The sequence below is a fragment of the Danio rerio genome, chromosome 4, assembly GCF_049306965.1.
Source record: "Danio rerio strain Tuebingen ecotype United States chromosome 4, GRCz12tu, whole genome shotgun sequence".
Lineage (NCBI taxonomy): Eukaryota > Metazoa > Chordata > Actinopteri > Cypriniformes > Danionidae > Danio > Danio rerio.
Genome location: NC_133179.1, coordinates 71,160,001 through 71,180,868, shown reverse-complemented (window position 1 = coordinate 71,180,868; position 20,868 = coordinate 71,160,001). Strand labels below are relative to the sequence as shown.

Here is a 20,868-nt window from a genome sequence, read left to right as displayed (position 1 = left end):
ATGAGCAGTATCATATGTATTTATTTATTAGAAGGTTTTTTTAACAGGGTCAATGCAATATAACATTGCTATAGTTTAAAGCAGACCATGTTTCACATATAGACTTTTAGCCAAAGAGCAATTTAGGCCTTAGTTAGGCTTTTATACACTAAAACAGTACAAATATTAGGGATGCACGATATATCGGAGGCCATATCGTTATCGGCCGATAAATGCTATTTTTAAGATTATCGTTATCGATCCGATGTCTAAATTAGTCCGATATCTATAAGCCGATAAATTACGTAATTGTTGCCGCGCACGCATGGGCGGAACATGTTCAGACTTGTTCATGGATCTCTCCACACACTGATTATTCCTTCAAAGTCTGTCATTTCTTCACGTGGTATTGCTGTGCGTTAATAACTCAGTAAGTAACCATTATCCTTATCATTGTAGATATGTTTGATTGAGTGCCATTGTGTATTTTGCTTCAAATCGCCTCAGGAAAAAATATTACATATGAAAGCCTTTCCTGCTCTGTCTCTTTGTTGCGTTAGAGATAGCAGGGAGATTTACTTATTACTCCAGGGCCGAATAACATTAGTTTCGGGGTAAACTCTTTTAGTTGCAGCCGGGGAATGAACGAAGACCCGTGTAATTTGGTCTCATTGCGAAAAAAGCGCACCTCTTTTCTGTCTCTCCCTCTTCGCTTCACTCACACACACACACACACACACATACACACACACCAAACTGACAGCACACGCTAAACAAAAACTTTACAGAAGGTTTTTCAATCTAATATAATTGTTTGTTATTATCAACGAGTTGGTTCCCATGTGTTGTTGATGTAAGATTGTATTCCGTTTGATCGGAATATTCATATGGATTATAACAAGCGCGAGTGAGAGCTTTCACCGCGCACACACACACACACACACACACACACACACACACACACACACACACACACACACACACACACACACACACAGATCTGAAAGCCTTCACATACACATAGATCTTGAGCCTTCACAGATCAACAGGGGAGAGCCTGGGTGCACCGGTCACTGAATCCAGCATACGGGCCACACGTTCTGTCTTTATATTCTGCTCTGTGTTTGTCATAAAGTCATCTGAGCTCAAATGATCAGGTTTGTATCAAAATCCGAGGGCAAATCTGCGCCCTCACAGCGGTTTATCATAAACTTTTCATCGATAATTTCCCCCGCGATTGACAGCAAGAACGAACACAGAAGCGTTGATGCTATGTGTTCAAAAGAATCTAAAACGCCAAATACGATGAATTTATGTCGCATTTTCTTAAATAATACATTCTGTATCTAGCTTATCACTTGCACTGTGGCTCTGAACTGTCAAAACACCTCTAAAAAAGGCTTTTTCAGACAAGACATATTTGTACACATGTACATTACTGTAACACGTTTTATTCAAGAACATTTGAGCTGGTTTTAGTCTTTAGCTCTTTCATTTTCATTTTGTTTAAAATATATTTAACTTGCTTGTTGATTAAATCCCATTTTGTTATTTAACCTTCTACATTTTATGCAACAGTCAATTTGCATGTTAATTTGCTACGAAGAAAAGGAAATAATGTATTTTTTGCATGCTGCTTTGTGTGAAATCATGAATACAGGTCTATATCACAGGTCTCAAACTCAGTTCCAAAAGGGCCGCAGCTCTGCACAGTTTAGTTCCAACCCTAATTAAACACACCTGATCAAACTAATTGAGTCCTTCAGGCTTGTTTAAAAACCTACAGGTAAGTGTGTTGGAGCAGGGTTGAAACTAAACTGTGCAGGGCTTCGGCCCTCCAGGGATTGAGTTTGACACCCCTGCTCTATATAATCTATTCAGTTCAAAAGAGCGGAGTTTCAGCTTTTACGAAGTTTGCTGTATAAAAATAAAACATTTTGAATTATTTATAATTATCGGCCTATATATATATCGGCTATCGGCACTCCAAGTCTTAAGAATTATCGGTTATCGGTATCGGCCAAAAAATCCATATCGGTGCATCCCTAACAAATATCTTATCAAATGTTGTACGGTGCATCTGGAAAGTACACTTTTTCCACATTTGTTAATGTTACAGCCTTTTTTTCAAAATGGAGCCTTTGCTCAATACTTTGTTGATGCACCTTCGGCAGCGATTACAGCCTCAAGTCTTTTTACCACAAGCTTGACACACCTGTCTTTGTGAATTTCCTCTTTGCAGTTCCTCTTAATCTCTATCAGGTTGGATGGGAAGCAACGGTGTACAGCCATTTTCAGATTTCTCCAGAGATGCTCGATAGGATTTAGGTCTGGACTCTGGCTGGGCCAATCAAGGACATTCACCGAGATGTTGTGAAGCCACTCTATTGATATTTTGGCGGTGTGCTTTGGGTCATTGTCCTGCTGGAAGATGAACTGTCGCCCCAGTCTGAGCTCAGGAGCTCTCTGAAGCAGGTCTTCATTCAGGATGTCTCTGTACATTGCTGCATTCATCTTTCCCTCTATCTTGACTAGTCCTCCAGATCCAGCTGCTGAAAGACATCCCCTCAGCATGATGCTGCCACCACCATGCTTCACTGTAGGGATGCTATTAGCCTGGTGATGAGTGGTGCCTGGTTTTCTCCAAACGTAACGTCTGGCATTCACTCCAAAGAGTTCAATGTTAGTCTCATCAGGACCAGAGAACAGTGGCGTAGCGCAAAAGGTGGAGGCCCCCCTGCAGGGATCACTGACGGGGCTCCCTGATGATAGGGGTGGGGTGAGGGGGTTGGGGGGGCAACAATGCGGGGAAGCCTTCACAAACTGAGGAGCGATCACAAAATGAGGAGCTATCACAAACTAAGGAGCGGGAAAGGGGGCGGGGTGGAACGACAACGTGGGGAAGCCTTCACAAACTGAGAAGCGATCACAAACCGAAAGCAGCGAGAGCGTCAAAGTAGCTAGAAGTCATTCATTTCAATAAGAACCGGTGGCGAGAAACAGCGCGGCGCGTCTTCTCCGGTGTAGGCGTTGATTAGAGTTGATATCAAGTCAACTTTATGGCATGAGCTATGACGCAGTTCGGCGGCAAGCAATCAGAATGAAGACGTCCACTGCTTAAGAGGAGTTCAGAGAACACAGACCTGTGAACTTTGGTTCCGACCTCAGTTGTTTCCAAGAGTTTGATTATTGCGGTCGCCGGATTTACAATTATTAAAAATTGCGACGACGCAGGGCCCCCTAATCACGCGGGGCCTGTCCGCTACGCCACTGCCAGAGAATTTAGTTTCTTATGGTCTGAGAGTCCTTCAGATGCCTTTTGGCAAATTCCAAGCAGGGAGTGTCTTCCGTCTTGCACCTCAACCATACAGGCCTGATTGGTGTATTGCTGCACAGATGGTTGTCCTTCTGTAAGGTTCTCCTCTCTCCCCAGAAGAACGCTGGAGCTCAGACTGAGTGACCATTGGGTTATTGATCAACTCCCTGACTAAGGCCCTTCTCAACCGATAGCTTAAATGGCCGGCCTTCTAAGTTCTGGTGTTTTAAACATCTTCCACTTACGGATGATGGAGGCCGCTATGCTCATTAGAACTTTCAGAGCAGCAGAAATTTTTCTGTAACCTTCCCCAGCCGTGTGCCGAGAGACAATTCCTTTGCCTTCATGCTTGGTTTGTGCTTTGACATGCACTGTCAACGCTGGGAGCTTATATAGACAGGTGTACGCCTTTTCAAATCATGTCCAATCAACTGAATTGACCACAGGTGAACTCCAATGAAGCTGCTGAAACATTTCAGGAATGATCAGAGGAAACAGAATGTACCTGAGCTCAATTTAGAGCTTCACGCCAACGGCTGTGAGTAGGCTTCACAAACCAGCCGTAGAAAACACACTCTTTCATCTCTCTGACACTTGTTTTGCATATTTGCACCAAACACTTTCGTACAATCACTCCATATCTCAAAAACATTAATAAATCATTGTGCATTGATGAAATGTGCCTCACAAAGGTGAGTGGGCTTGACAAACCACCTGTAAAACATCTCTTCTCTCTTGAATCACTGAATGCTTCCTTAATTGTAAGTGACTTTGGACAAAGGCATGTAATATAATATTTACAATATGATATAACATAACTATATAAATATAGGGCGAAGCAGTGGTGCAGTAGGTAGTGCTGTCACCTCACAGCAAGAAGGTCACTGGTTCGAACCTCGAACTTCTGTTTGGAGTTTGCATGTTCTCCCTGCGTTCGCGTGGGTTTTCTACGGGTGCTCTGGTTTCCCCCACAGTCCAAAGACATGCGGTACAGGTCAATTGGGTAGGCTATATAGTCCGTAGTGTATGTGTGTGTGTGTGTGGATGTTTCCCGGAGATAGGTTGCAGCTGGAAAGGCATCCGCTGCGTAAATACTTGCTGGATAAGTTGGTGGTTCATTCCGCTGTGGCGACCCCGGATTAATAAAGGGACTAAGTCGACAGAAAATGAATGAATGAATATAAATATAACAAAACAAGGGCGACACAGTGGTGCAGTGGGTAGCGCCATCACCTCAAAGCAAGAAGGTCACTGGTTCGAGTACTGACTTGGTCGGTTGCCAATGCTGTGTTGAGTTTGTATGTTCTCCCTGTGTTCGTGTGTGTTTCCCTGGGTGTATGCAAGATGGTACGGGTGTTTCCCAGTGATATATTGGAGCTGGAAGGGCAGCCGATGCGCAAAACATATTCTGGATAAATTGGTGGTTCATTCTGCTGTGGGACCCCCGATTAATAAAGGAACTAAGCCGAAAAGAAAATGAATGAATGAATAACAAAACAAGGTTGTTTTCAAATGAAATCAGTGTCTTTCCACTACTGAAGAAACCTACACGTCTGAAGTGGGATAAATGCACATCATATAAACTTTACTTTAAAAACAGTGAGTAAATCTGATATAAGTTGTAACTGTTAGGTTGATTTTTAGATCTGTCAGTTGATCTAATCATATTTGTGAACAACGAAACACTTTCTCTTTAGTTAATCTTTATTTTTAGCTCATGTGCAGATGCATTCAAAACCTAAATCTGAGCTTCTGTTAAGTGTAAATACACTGTAAACAAACTTGTGGACTTCAAAAAATTAAGTCAACCTTAAAATGACCTACATAATTATAAACCTTTAGAGACTGTTCATCCCATGCTGAAAATTCAGTCTGAGGAAAAGTAAAAAGGGAGTGAATATTGATTTACGGTTGAGCTATCCCTTTACTACTTGAACAGAGGAGAGTAAATCCACCAATTCTCCATTAACAAGGAAGAATCTCAAATCTTGAGTCCTATCATGAGATTTAACTCATGACCAGCGCTGTAATATTTCTGTTCCTCAGGTGCTTTACCGACTGAAGGAGAAGGAAGTCTTGGATCAGCAGCTGAAGGACCCGTCCCCGCCCAGCCGGGACGTCCATCTGGCACCAGTTCCTGTTCACGGCGCACAGCCCCCTCTGACCCTCAAGAACAGCATGGTCCAGGCCAGCCGGACATCCAAACCCAGTGCCACCTATTTTCCCAGCAGCACCAACGCCCCATCCTGCAACATTAGCATCCATCAGACCCCCTCCAGCGGGACCACGTCAGAGCCCCAGTGCCCGTCTGGCCCCCCAGCAGCTGAACTGAAACCCAGTGTCTCCTGCACGCATTCTCCATTCAGGATGAAGCCTGTCGCCGGCCTGCAGGAACGGTGCGACCTAATTTAAGTGATTATTTGGCTTTTTAGGTTTATTGACTATTTAAAGGGGGCCTATTATGCCAAAATCACTTGTATAAGAGGTTTAAACACAGTCGTGTGGAAAAAGTGTGTGAATATAACCAGCATATAATGAAAAACATTAATTAATTCTATTGTTTATAATCAGACCGTCTGCAGAAACACTTTGATTGACGTTCTCCCTTTGTACGCATCATCAGAGGGGGAAAGCCCCGCCCACTAGTGACCATTTCTCTCTTATTAGCATAGACCGCCCCGAGTGAGAAGCAGCCGTCCGACATTAGAGTTCTGAATCTGCCGCATAGCTCCGCCTTCTTTTGAAAAGAGCAAACTCTCATTTGAATTTAAAGCGACAGTCACCGAAATGCCACAATTCACTTCGAGAAATAAAGAGAAATATATATATAGAGAGAAATATATAGAGAGAAATAAAACATTATTAGGGGTGGTATTTTGAGCTGAAACTTCACATAAACACTCGAGGGACATCAGAGACTTACTTTACATCTTGTAAAAAGAGGCAGAATAGGTGGTCTTGGGGTCCTGTTAGGCACTTTTATAAAGCAAGGATATGATTCTTCCATGTAACTACGTATTTTCCGTGCTCAATCGGGCGACGCCTGTAATTTGCGTAAATCCATCTTTTTTTTTTTTTTTGAGGGGTGGCGCTGTCTCCATCGTCCATCGTCGGACGTCTTTCAGGGATGTAATTGTAGATCTACCTAGGCTACTCTGTATATAACATAATATTATTGTGTAGTCCTGTAATGTGACGAAGCCGCTGAAGCCCTTTTTGAAAATACCGATACATTCGTTCTGGCTATTTTCCGGCAAGAGAAGTTGGAACATTACCGGTAATTTGCTGGAATGCTGCTCATTGTGAGAAGGAAGATTGCCGGAAAGAGCGCGTGCACGTCTAGAACGTGCTGACGTGAGACGTCTACCTTAGCCAATCAGAACAGTCAGACGCATTCACGTCCGCGCGGTTTAGGAGCCTTTGAATGTTAGTCAGATAGCGTTTATACGTTTCTTCTTAATGCCTAATGTGTAAATAATTACCGATAGGAGGCTTATGATGAGCCGTTGTTTGTTTACCTTCAAGCTCTGCTTCCTTTAGTTGCTTGACGCGTCGTGTGTCCCCGTGAAGCAGCTCGTGAGATGTACATATCATGTACATCTCGACATGCGAAAGTGTTAATCTCTATGTTTTCATCAAAGTTGTTCACAATACTGATCCATCCACAGAGTTTGTGATGTAGTCAACTGTTTACAAATACAAGCGCAGCCGTTTAGAGGTCATTTCTGGTTAATGATGTCTCGGTAGCAGCTCACTGAGGACACCTGCTGGTTACAAGGGATATTGACCAATTATGTAAACAAAAACAAATATATTTATCCTTACATATTTATATTTATTGTTTTCATGCTTGGTGTGAAGTCTTGATTTTGTTTTAGGAGTTACTAGAACATCCTCGGTGGTTCGAAAAACTCACATCGTTTATTAATTTACATTAGTACAATGGACCCTTCTCACATTTTTAGGTTTCTCAGTAGAAGTCATCATACTTGGTAAACGTAGAGAGCAGGGATTGCGAGAGTATAACAGTTATAGATTTTTGTATTTCTGTTCGCTCAAATAAAAGAAGAAACACTCCGTGATAGTGTTTTCAAGACTTTAGAAAAAAATTTAATAAAATAGAGACCGATAACGGCAGCCAGAAGAGAAAACTGCCTAACCTACAAACACCTCGCATATTCGTTTATTCGTTTTTTTGATGCAAAGAGGATTGACCTCTCGACCTTTCGAGGAATTGAGATGCTGATGATGGTCATGTACTGCACAAGTCAATGAATATACAGGACGCCCCGGCTAATGCAGCCGGTTAGCCTAGAACCTCATGGAAAGGTGCAGATTTTCATCTGTTTGGAAGTAAGTAACTTTAGCCGTACCCTGTTTGGCAGTCTTTTTGAACATATGTTCAATATTTTACCATAATGACGCTGATGCCTGCCTTTTCTGCCTCTCTTGCTCTTTTCGACCCACAGTGTTACTCAGTATGGATGTCGCATCAGATTCAAATATTCCCACTCAGTGGGTTCTGTCGTGACTCGCGTCACATTATTGTGGCTTTGAGGCTCTATGGAATTCGAATTACTGGCCAGAGTTATTTCAAATTAAAACAATATATATTAAACACAAATATATTATATTAATTATATAATAAATATCAGGGCTCGAAATGAACCTTTTTGCTTGGAGGCACCGGTGCTCCTAACTTTAAAAATGTAGGCGCATCAGCCAAAATTTAGTCGCACACACCAATTATGAGCACTGTTACAACACGTTTTATACAAACATATTTATTGTATTTGAAATCAACACTAATCAAACTAACAAGCAAAAAACAATATATATATATATGCAAGCGTGAGGAAAATATGTCTCAATGAAATCCCGTTATCAAAAGAAAATAAATTTTTATAACAGAACTGAGTGAGCAAAAGATACACGGAGCGCTCACCGGTCCTCCACGCACTGCTTGAATGAATCTGTTAACGGTATAAGTGCTGTCTGATATTGCACTCATGTTTTTGACACATACTGTACCTTATTATATGCAGACGTCATGTTAATAGCAATACCGTTTTTTTCATGAGTAGCGATGGTGTAGCCTACGTGGTGTTCAATTTGACATATAGCTGCCCCTTGCACGGCGGACAGCATCTGGCGATTATATGAAGGATTAAACAGAAGCTCTCGTGCTAGATGTGGCAAACAGTTACCTGAAAACTCCATCCCACAGACTTTTCAAAGCGGACTTGAAGCCAACAGAAGTCTTCTACTCTTGGAAAAGTGTAGATGGTGGAGTAACATTCAGCCAAGGTCACTAATAAGATGTGTCATTATTTGTAACTAGATGGTTTCTAAAACAAAATCTGCCAGCGTTATCTTCATTCTCATCTTCAGCGCTTTAGTTTTCCGCGCGCGGTAGTAGCTCTCTCTATCATCTGATGCCAGAAGACGCTGACTGAGTGATTGACAGCTGATATTAACCAATCATTCGCGTTCAGTGCTAGAGCAGGGGTGGGCCAATAAGAAGAGCGCGAAGGCGGGGCAAGCATTACGGACTTGGCTTTGTTTACTGCAGCAAGTTGACATGACAACTGTTTTAAACCATTCCCGAGCGCTGCGTTTCGCGTTTCAAGTGCAGACAAACAGCTTAGAGATGCATTCTGCGTGAATGTCTCCCGAATCCGCGCATGTGGTGAACATTTTGCAGTAAAAACTGGTCGCGCACAACAGTTTTAAGCACTCGCAGAAATGCTCCCAAATATATTTTAAGGTCGCATAAATAAAATTTCGGGCGCATATTGGTCGCAATTTCGAGCCCTGAATATATTATATAATATTGAATTACATAAATTATTAAAAGGACAAATTCTGGACCTCGTGACTTTATGACTTTAGTTTGAGTTTAGTTTTAGTTTTTCTGCCAGACGGAATCTGCTGACGTTTTTTTGTTATTTCTGCTGAGAATTTTGTAAAAAAAATCGTAACTAAAAACTTCATATGTGAAATAAAAAGAATAGCTTTTCGACTATTATTTAATGTTTACAATGCAAATCCATCTAGATCCACTTTATTCGGTAAACGAAGCAAGTCTCTCATATAATATCCCTGCTGAAAAATCCAGCTTCAGCCAGCCTAGGCTGGTTGGCTGGTTTTAGCTGGTCGACTAGGCTGGTTTTAGAGGGGTTTTGGCCACTTCCAGGCTGGTTTCCAGCCATTTCCAGCCTGGTCTTAGCTGGTCAGGCTGGGAGATGACCAGCTAAGACCAGCTTGATCACCCTAGCCAAGCTGGGAGTCTAACCAAAACCAGCTATATCCAACTTAAACCAGGCTGGTCAAGCTGGTTTTAGCTGGATTTGGCTGGTCATTTTCCAGCCTGACCAGCTAAGACCAGGCTGGAAATGGCTGGAAACCAGCCTGGAAATGGCCAAAACCCCTCTAAAACCAGGCTGGTCAACCAGCTAAAACCAGCCAACCAGTTTAGGCTGGTTTAAGCTGGATTTTTCAGCAGGGATCTCTACTAAAAGACAGAACATATTACTGTACAAACTGCATTGTGCATAAACCAAATCAACACTTTCATATTAGTCAATAATATTACTGTAATCCATTTAAAAACTGAATAATTATTAATTTAAGACTCAATCATTTGCACGCAAATTCTTACTTATAAGCTTTGATCTTATTCTACATCCCTAATCTCACCCAATACCTATCTTAATAACTGTTAGCACGCAGCTAATTAGCAGTTTATTGAGCTAAGTGAAGTTTCAGAAGTGAAGTTTATGTATAAACAAATTTCGAGAGGATCACATGCTTATGATTGCTAGCAGCTGACCCGCATTATCCAATTCACTACGATCCAATCAGATGACTCCTTAACTACTTTAAATACCCTGGGGTTTATTCTACTGCTATCTTCGTTTTGAAGAGTCCCCCCGTCCTCCCTTACTCCCCCTTCTTAGACGGGTGACACGGTGGCCCATTGCCTAGCACTGTCGCCTCACAGCAAGAATGTCTCTAGTTCCTAGCTTTACCAAAACTAGCAGACATTTCTGTGCGGAGTTTTGCACTTCTCCCCGTGCTCACGTGGGTTTCCCCCGGGTTCCCCGTTTTCCTCCCACCGCCTAAAAACATGCAATTAAGTCAATTGAACAATCCAAATTGTCAACATAGACACGCTTCTAGTTAGTCATTAGTTTCAAGAGCATTCACTTGCTACAGCAGGGGAGTTTTCGAGGTCTACCTAAGCTCAAACTCCCCTCCCGCTTTGCAACGGGAGGGAGCCCTGGGCTCGAGGATCTCATGAGCTCAGGGCTCTCTCCTGGGACAGCATGCCAAACAAGCTTTATAATTAATCATCAGCTAAGTGTGAACTCTTGAAACTATTTTCGAGAGGAGCACGTGATGTGATTGTGCACCGCTGGCCACTCATCCGTAATCAGTAATAATCCAATCAGAATGATCCTAGCTTAATATAAATGGATCACTTTCTCCTTATTGCTCTATCTTCGTTTTGGAAGAATCCCCCCTTCCACCCCATCTCCTCCTTTTTCTCCCCTTCTAAAGCGGGAGCTATCGAGACCTACCTGATCTCGGTTCTCCTGATATGCTTCTAGACCGGGCGGGAGCCCTGGGCTCAAATATCTCCGAGCTCAGGGTTCTCTCCCGGGACAGCATGCCAAACCTGCTATAAATGCCAAGCATATCTAAGTGGGAACTCTTGAAAAGTCTTCACTGATGGTGGGAAGTGCGCATTACAATAAAGTGTGACCCTAGATTTGCTTTATCGCACTCAACTGACTGGTTTTCTTGTTCTTTCTCACACAGGCGTGGATCTAACGTCTCTCTGGTGCTCGATATGAGTTCTTTGGGCTCTGTGGAGCCTTTGAATTGTGGGGTCGTGACCCCACGCGAGCGCGCCACTCAGGAATACCTGCAGTCCGCCAGTCGAGTCCTCTCCCGCAAACAGCTGCGCGACGTCACCCAGAACACACACGTCCTGCACGCTGAGTTCGCTGTAAGTGCGCTAAATATACATCTCCTTGCTCGATTGGGGTTTAGCTGAGCTTTAACGAGTCATGGGAATCACCGACAGTTAAGGTGGACTTTATTTGTTTTATTTCTATTTGGACACTAAACTGCCGTTACATATTACATATCACTGTGCAGTATACTATTTTCATTGATTGTGGACTTGTTCCCAAATCTACCCATGCCATTTGTCAGTAATTTTTCTTTGGGCCCTATCACACACCCGGTGCAATAAGGCGCAAGACGTGTTTGCCGTGATGTGTTGCTATTTTCAGACCAGTGCAACCTTAAAGGGCCATGAAACCCCCTCGTTTCAGCAGGGTGTTTTCACACCTCTAGTTTGGAAAAAGTCAGGAAAGTGGGCGTGTCTAGCTCTGTTTGGATGGGAGTGTCGGGGGAGGGGAAATGGGCAGGGTTTGAATAAAAATGGGAGTTGCCATTTGAGCAAAGTTGGACAAACACACACGCAGGGGAGAAAGACAGTGTGTTTAATGACGGTGAAATGTTTAATACCGCACGTCGTATAAGAGGAAAAAACCTTCATTTCTCGGTAACTCAGATGCACTCAGGAGGTCAGAAAGCCGTATGTGTGTGGACTATCCTGTCACAAAATGCCGTGAAAATAACACAACGGTTGGCAATAGTTTGCTTACAGTGCTCACATGTTTACACACAGAGAGCAACATTTACAGCAGATCTTTCAGTATTGTAGTGATATTAACATATTGTAAACTAAGTAACTTAGAAATCATTTTGACTAAGGTCTGTCTGTAAACACTGAAAGAGTACAGCTGAACATACCGACTATTACTTTGCCATCTGAACGAACAAGGAAAGGGCGCTGATCGCACACACTTACCGAATCTGTAGACAGGACAATCAGCTCATACTGGAGCTGCGTCTTTTTTAAAAGGAGACGAGCAGCAAATCGGAATCTCACCATAGATGAGAAATGCTCTTGAGTAAAAAATGTTCCAAACAAACACATTTATGCTGCGTTTTCGCATCCATGGATCCACAGGGGAGTCCAGCAGCGCTCTCATAGAGAGAAAATGAAAACAAAACCTTCACATTATGAAAGCAACACTGGCGACCCGTATCTCCAAACAATTCTTAATCTTTTTTCCACGACGTGTGTCATCTGTCTGCCGTCTGAACACTGTTTCAGGTACAGTCTAAGAAAGCTAGCATGCATATTAATGAAGTTGCAGTGCATACATAATAGAGCGCGCTGATTGGTTTGAACGAAGCCATACTCATGAATCAATGCAACACACTCAGAGATGTAATAGGGGACATCCAGGTACAGACGTCCAGTCTGCACGCTGGAATACAACGCTATTATGTCATGGCCGTGACGCAGCTTCAAAAATTCGTTTCAAACCGGAAGTACGAATTTGCTCGAAATAATGCAAAAACCTCCAATTTTCACTTTTAAGTGAGATATAGGTGTCCTAAAAGTGTTTTTAGCAGTGTGGGACACATATACGACTGTCAACAGCTCAAAACATGTGTTTTGGTGTTTTGTGACCCTTTAATTTTCCTGTTTTGCGCCATGTTGTTTAAATAGTAAATCCATTTGCGCCACTGTGTGGACTCATGGGTGTGCTGGTCTAGAAAAGAGGTGTGTTAAGGCGCATTGTTGGCACGTTGCAATTTTGAGGAACTGAAATAGACCGTATTCATTTTCTTTTGGGCTTAATCTCTTTATTAATCCGGGGTCGCCACAGCGGAATGAACTGCCAACTTATCCAGCACATGATGGCCTTCCAGCCGCAACCCATTACTGGAAAACATCTACTACCATTCACACACATACAATACAGACAAATTAGCTTATTCAATTCACCTGTACCACCTGTCTTTGGACTTGTTGGGGAAACCAGAGCACCCGGAGGAAACCCACGACAACATTGGGAGAACATGCAAACTTTATACAGAAACGCCAACTGACCCAGCCGAGGCTCGAAACAGCAACCTTCGTTCTGTGAGCCAAACGTGCCACCCACTGCGCGGCCATTAATATTTATATTGTTTTTAATAAAAACAAGTTTAGATTTGTCCACCTGTCGGGTTTTGGAGACGTCTGCATCTCCATATGGGGCATAAGAACAGGACGTGTGTTTGGATATAACTTTTTTTAACGTTTTTTGGCCAAACTTCGTTATTGTTGTTCATTTGCTGGAAATTAGAACTGAATTTAGAAATCGTTTTAAAGCAGATTTTTGCGCTTAACAAACAAAATTAAATGTATAGGCTGAATGGATGTCTTCAGTGGAGAGCGTACAACACTGTTTTCCTTCTCCACCAAAGTAAAGGAGTAAAGAGAAAGAGGCTGAATGGAGGAGGCTCATTCTTTATCCTCGCGCTGCAGATGCGCTGTTTAACTGTTTTCTCGTTAGTGAAGAGTTCAGTTTTTCCACTTACAAAGTCCGCCATGTAAATAGTAAATGACTACGACGGGACGCAACTGACTCTAAGAGGGAATAGGAGATGAGACTGATTGGTTTAATGCACATTATGCTCAAATAATTAATATGCCCACCCATAACTCATTAAGAGAATAAGCACAACCCTGTTAGACCATGCGCAGCGGTGCAAATCATATTTTTCCATCCTTAAAATAGCAAATGTGGATTCAGACATGCCCTTAATGCTTTTGCACCCTGCGCTTTAGACTTTGCACCTAGATCGTTAAAATGTAACCCTTTGGGCTCTATTTTGGTGGTCCATGCGCAGAGCGCAAAACGCAGGGCGCAAACGCTTTCAGGGCGTCAGAACGCATTTTTGCTAATTTAAGGACAGGAAAATCTGCTTTGCGCCGTGGCGCATGGTCTTAAAGGGTTGAGTTTATTTCCTTAATGAGTTATAGGTGTGTTTTGAGAATAAACCGATCAGAGTCTCATCTCCCATTCCCTTTAAGAGCCAGCTGCGTCGCTCCATAAGCGCATTCGCTATTTACAGGACGCAAAGTAAGTCTAAGTGGAAAAACTGAGCATTTCACAAGCAAACAGTTCACAGTTTTTTTTAACAGAAAACAGTTAAACAGAGCATCTACTGCATGAGAATGAGAGATAATGGATCTACTTTCACTTTCGCTCTTGAATAGTGAAACCTTTACGCACAGACATCAATTAGTCTATTATATCCTATATATATCCTTAATATTTAAATTTTTCATATGTAAAGATATTTGCCTATTGGTCTCTTGTGTGTATTAAGCAGTGTGTAAGCGAGGTGCAACTCTGCGCTGGAGTTTAGACCGGGTTAGTTTTGGTCTAATGAAAAATCTATTATAGTTTCTCAAAATAGCAACGCGCCAGCGGTCCGCCTCAGAACGCCTTCCTTTTTAGACCAGAACGCCTATGGGCGCACAAATGAGCGCTAATGCATTTGCTATTTAAACAGCGTAGCGCAACGCCTCAAAACCACTCTTGCGCCAAGCTGAAACTACCGAAAGACTATTGCGCCGCGCCTTACGCCACATTGCGCCGGGTGTATGATAGGGCCCGATATGTGTGTTGCATAATTTTCATATGTACTCTAAGCATTGACCATCTTCTTAATCAATTTTCTGTTCAGATCTCAAACCTAGCCAAATAACCAGGAAAGCACCAATCTGATGCCCCATTTTTACCATGTTATCATGTAGACTTCTTACCAAGTATTGTACAGTATTTTAAAATACAAAAATACAAGACACTGAAGTATTTTGAAATATTAAGCCATTTTAAAAAAGCCAAATTACAAAATACTATTTGGTATTTAAAATATGTATTTTAAATACATGTATCATAAATGCTGCCCATCCCTGATTATTACCTCCAGAACTGTCTTGAGCGTCAGTCTGCGCTCAAAAAGAGCGTCTCGCACCTCCAAATGCTACCACATTGAGTTCATTGCGTTTTGTCTCCTGATGCTCGACTTGTGAATCATATAAGAGAAAGGCTCACAGTGGCTTCTCCTACCTCAGAAAACTCCATTGTTATTTCTGATATTTGCCGCCAGTTTATCAGGAAGTGACGATTTTCCTCTCTTTGACTCGTTGGATGGAAACGCAGCTTCATTTACGAATGTTTTGAGTGATATTCCGGTTTTGTGCTTAAGTCTAATTCACCTCTTTGGATGGATGATTTAACAAATGTCGTATGGGGTTGTTGTAATGTACAGCTTATGTACTTTATAAATCTGCTAGACATTTCATTTGTAACGTTTTTAACTTTCCCACAGGAAATTCCCATGAACTTTGTGGATCAGAAGGAACTTGACGTCCCGAATCACGGATCAAAAAATAGATACAAGACCATTTTGCCAAGTCAGTATCTGAGGTTTCACTGAATTATCATGGGTATGGTGACCGGTTTGCCTTTGAATCGAGCGCTCGTCTTGTTTTTCAGCATGCGAGTGTCACAGAGAAACAATATTTGTCAGTACTTATGAACAGCAATACAATTAATCAGCAGCAACAATCTTAAAGGGCCCATGAAGCGCTTTAAAATGGGCATTTATCATTTGAAAATGAACGAAACACAAAAACCGGCCGGGACATAGAGTAGCTATATAGTTTATTGTGATGTGAATCTCCCCTTTCAATAAAGTGATGCCTCAGTTTGCTTACATTAATCTCTGTCAAAGTCGAATAAGCCAGCTCTGAATATATCTGCAAGGTTGTGTTACTATGCTACCTTGAAATGGGCCGTCAGTTTAAGTCCGCTGTTGTATACTGCTGATTTGAATGCTACAGATTTGATTTATTATTATTATTATCATTATTAAGGGGATTTGTGAGGACTTAAAAAATATGAAAAGTTGATAAATCAATTTAAAATACCCTTAAAAAGTCTTGAATGCTATTTTAAAAAGTATCATTCGTTCATTCTTTTTTTTTTCGGCTCAATATCTTTATTAGTCTGGGGTCGCCACATCGGAATGAACCGCCAACTTATCCTGCATGTGTTGCATACACTCTCATTCACACATATGCACTGCGGACAATTTAGCTTACCCAATTCCCCTATACCACATATGTTTGCACTGTGGGGGAAACGGGAGCACCCGGAGGAAACCCACGCCAACACGGGGAGAACATGCAAACTCCACACGGAAACGCCAACTGACACAGCCGGGGCTCGAACCAGCAACCTTCTTGCTGTGAGGCCTTAAAAAGTATTAAACTTTGTACGTGTTTTGATCATACAACACATAGTTTTATGCTGAAGCTTGCCTGAATCGAATCTGCAGATATTGGGGTGCCGTGTGGTTTATCAAATCGATGAAATCGGACAAGGTTTGACATCAGGCTGCTTTGTGTACTGCAGTTCTGTCCTGCTGGAAGAGAGGGGATTTTCATATTTCATTTTTATTCATAGTCATGTGTAAGGGTGTCACGATCCTCCAAATCCTCGATTCGATTACATTTTCGATTCTAAAGTCACGATTTGATTTGATTTTCGATTATGAATAATTAATTAATTAATGACCAATTAATTATTTGTAGTCTACCGTTTAAACTACCTGACCTGGATGGTCTTTGTTTTACCCATAAACAAATCATACAGTAAATGAATAAAGGCAAGATACACACATAATTACCACCTGTCAATCACTTTTTCTGCGGGACTCGTGAATAGGCAGTGATCGGTGTCGTTATAATGGCGTCGGTAAAAAAGACGCACAACCAACAGGAACCAGCCAACAGTATCTGAGGTGTTCGCTAAAATGACTAAGTACAAGTGAGTGAAAGATTGAAGCAGTCCTCTGACTGCCTGGACCTGCTGTCTCGAGCGCATGGCTGTGTGTGCGTCTGTGTCTGTGTGGTCACGTGATGTGCGTTTCCAGAGGTAGAGAGGAAGGAGGGCTGCTCAGAAATGCTACACGCCACTGTGGATGTCAAATCGTTGTCGTTCTAAAATGCCGTTTAAAAACAAAGACAGTGTAAACAGGGCCTGAGTGTGTACTGTTCGCGAGCGGATTTGCAACGGGGGCGGGCGGAGGATCACGATGCCGGTGTTGTCTATCGGACGAACCCTAATACGTACATAGCAGAGCTTGCAAAACTGTGTTTTTTTTGTCGACAACACGAACGTTGTCAACATAACTCACTGGAAATCCAAAATACTTCCACACCGGCGACTTCATTGAAAGAGGAGAGGGTTTAAGTTCTGTCGACGGGTCTCCTGCTTCTGCACTTCAACAAGCCTGTTTTTTCCCGCTTGGCAAGCCAAGCTGACGTGACATGGGGGCGTGGCAGCATCGACGATTCTATTTTTTGATTCGATAATCGAAATTGAGCATGAATTGATCGATTTCGATTAAAAATAGAAATCGTGACACCCCTAGTCATGTGTGTTGAGTTGAAATAAATAGGACTCTAAAGATTGCTTAGTTTAATTAAAAGTCAGCGAGTTTGCCACAGCCCCACAGGTGGGTTTCCTCTGTGTGCTCCGGTTTCCCCCACAGTCCAAAGACATGCGGTACAGGTGAATTTGGAAAGCTTAATTGTCTGAAGTGTATGTGTGTGAATGAGAGTGAATGGATGTTTCCCAACAATGGGCTGCAGCTGGAAGGGCATCCGCTGCATAAGTTGGCGGTTCATTCTGCTGTGGCGACCCCATTTTAATGAATGGACTAAGCTGAAAAGAAAATGAACGAATGAATGAATATATATACATATATATAAATCCCTTAGATTTTTTATTCCTTTTTAAATATTTCCCAAATTATGTTGAATATAGCAAAGAAATGTTCACAGTGTGTCTGACAATATTTTGTCTTCTGGAAAAAGTCTTTTTTGTTTTATTTCAGCAAGAATAAAAGCAGCTTTACATTTTTTATGAATCATTTTAAGGTCAATATTATTAGCCACTTTTTTAAGCCTTTGTTTCTCCATAGTCTACAGCACAAACCATCGCTATACAATAACTTGCCTAATTACCCTAACCTGCCTAGTTAACCTAATTATCCTAGTTGTGTCGGAGCAGGGTTGGAACTAAACTGTGCAGGGCTTCGGCCCTCCAGGAATTGAGTTTGACACCCCTGACTTAAGCTGTATAGAAGTGTCTTGAAAAATATTATTGTGTACTGTATGTCATGACTGTCAGTGACCACCTGAGGGCGCTGTAGTTCAATGGACACTTAGTGAAACTACAGCGCCCAAAAAGACTACATTTCCATACATTCTTTCGTGCACACACCCGGTCTGTCATCTACACTGATTTCAACCACAACTGTCCCCAATCTCCGTTGATTACCTGGACTATATAGTCAACCATTCCAGCTCTGTTTGTTACTGCGTCGTTTGTCTATCTTGTCATCAGTTTCTAGTAAGTCTTGAATATCGAGTTTGTTGTTTCCTTAGTCTTGTTCCTGATCTTGTTTCTGTCATAGTTTCTTGTTTTGCTGTTTATTTGTTACTTTGTTATTTTTTGAACACCGGACATCTTGTTTTTCTGTTTGCTGCACGATTGTAAATAAACCTGCACTTGGATCCGCACCTTTTTGTTTCTGTTTTGATCACGCTAACGTGACACTGTAGGGCTGTGCAATTAATCGAAAATCCGATTTCGATTTTGGCTTTTAACGATTATGGAAAACCATTAATCGAGATAAACGATTATTCCATCAAGTACCGCCCCCTTTCTAGTTGTACACGTGTGAAAACTCTTTGCCTCTGCAAAGCTCAGTTCCACGTGAAAATGACTACAAGCATGTGCGGTAATGTAAGTTTTGCAGCACGGGATGCGCATCATCCATATTTTTAAAAGCGCAAAAGAGCACGTGCTGTTGTGTGTGTGCGCGCCGTGCTCAGCCTAGGACAGGTAGCGTGTGTGTGCGTTTGCGCGCGCGCCGCGCTTAGCCTCGGACAGCAGAGCACACACGCACATCTAACCGTACGTTCACACCGAAAGCGGCGAGAGCGTCCAAGGTCGCTCTGGCTGCCCTGGCGACAACGCTCTCTGCCTTCAGCTCCGGCGGCAAGAGCGTCAAAACTCGCTACATTGATCTCATATTTAAAGGAGCCGTTGCAGCATATCAGTTACATTCCTGCATAAAACATGTTTCTAGCGTGAAAATGTTGCACACTTCTTATCAAATTCATACAACAATGGAAGATCAAGTTGTGTGGCTTTGCTCTATTTATCCAATATGTGTCCATATGTCTGAAATATCCTGAAGCAGCAGTAACGTTACTGTTTTGTACTGTCACATCGCGTGAGATTCCCGCTTTTTTAAGATAAATATATAACATTAATGAACATCAGTAACTCGCCAGTAACTTATTTAATGTATGTTCCTGTAGGAAAAAATTGTAAATAATTGTAAATCCGGCGACCGCAATAATCAAACCCTTGGGAACAACTGTGGTCGGAACCAAAGTTCACAAGTCTGTGTTCTCTGAACTGCTATCAAGCGGTGGACGTCTTCATTCTGATTGCTTGCCGCAGAATCGCGTCATAGCTCATTACCATAAAGTTGACTTCATTTCAACTCTCCTCGACGATCACGCCGGCGAAGACGCGCCGCGCTGCTCCTCGTCGCTTATCGCCGCCGGCTCTCATTGAAAATGAATGACTTCCGGCTACTTTGACGCTCTCGCCGCTTTCGGTGTGAACGTACGGTAACGCGATCTTAATGTGAAATACATGCACACTTGTGTCAGAGCGCGGTGTTTAGTGATTATTCAAATTAACCCTTATTTGTGTAATAAACAAGTTGAGAATTAAAAGACACGAGAAAGAGAAACCATATCAGAGCCGCACTATTCTTAAAGTGACAGCGTGCGATATTCCTGCTGCTGCCGACTGTTTTTATTATTAATCAATAATAAAATCAAAAATACAGTGAAGATGCTTAAAGCGCAGTTTAAACAACAGATTTAATAACTCATTTCTAATAACTGATTTCTTTTATCTTTGCTATGATGACAGCACATTATATTTTACTAGATGTTTTTCAAGATACTCAGCTTAAAGTGACACAAAGGCTTAATTAGGGTAAATAGGCAAGTCATTGTATAACAGGAGTTTCTTCTGCTGACAATCAAACATAAAGGGGCTAATAATATCGAGCTATTAAAATAGGTTTCGAAATATTCAAATCTGCTTTAATTCTAGCTGAAACAAAACAAATAAGCCTTTCTCCAGAAGAAAAAAAAAATATTATAGGAAATACTGTAAAAAACCCTCTGTTAAACATCAATTGGGAAATATTTATATATAACAATAAATTCACAGAAGGACAGAATACTTTTGACTTCAACTGATAACCGTTTTGAATAATCGTGATTACAATTATGACCAAAATAATCGTGATTATAATTTTTCCTATAATCGAGCAGCCCTAGTGTACTGTCATCATGGCAAAGATAAAATAAATCAGTTATTAGAGATGAGTTATTAAAACTGTTATGTTTGGAAATGTGTTGGAAAAAACGCTAAACAGAAAGCTAAAGTGTTGTGTTCCCACCCTTCTGAAGTAAACTGCATTTATGAGGAGTTTCATCACAAGTTAAGGCTTTTTATTTGTGCTTTTTTTAAATATACGGC

The 20,868-nt window shown here is 41.8% G+C and overlaps 2 protein-coding genes across 5 annotated transcripts in view; one reads left to right on the top strand and one right to left on the bottom strand.

Moving 5' to 3' along the window:
* Positions 1-20,868, bottom strand: part of rab3ip (RAB3A interacting protein (rabin3)) — an 847,807-nt gene that overhangs the window by 528,085 nt on the left and 298,854 nt on the right. The window lies entirely within an intron of this gene.
* ptprr (protein tyrosine phosphatase receptor type R) overlaps positions 1-20,868 on the top strand; it is a 75,095-nt gene that overhangs the window by 37,672 nt on the left and 16,555 nt on the right. For all 3 annotated transcript variants that reach the window (XM_073948388.1, XM_073948389.1, XM_073948390.1), the window contains exons 5-7: positions 5,342-5,691; positions 11,120-11,309; positions 15,554-15,638. In XM_073948388.1, coding sequence (XP_073804489.1) covers positions 5,342-5,691; positions 11,120-11,309; positions 15,554-15,638 — 625 coding nt within the window. The remainder of the gene's footprint in view (positions 1-5,341; positions 5,692-11,119; positions 11,310-15,553; positions 15,639-20,868) is intronic.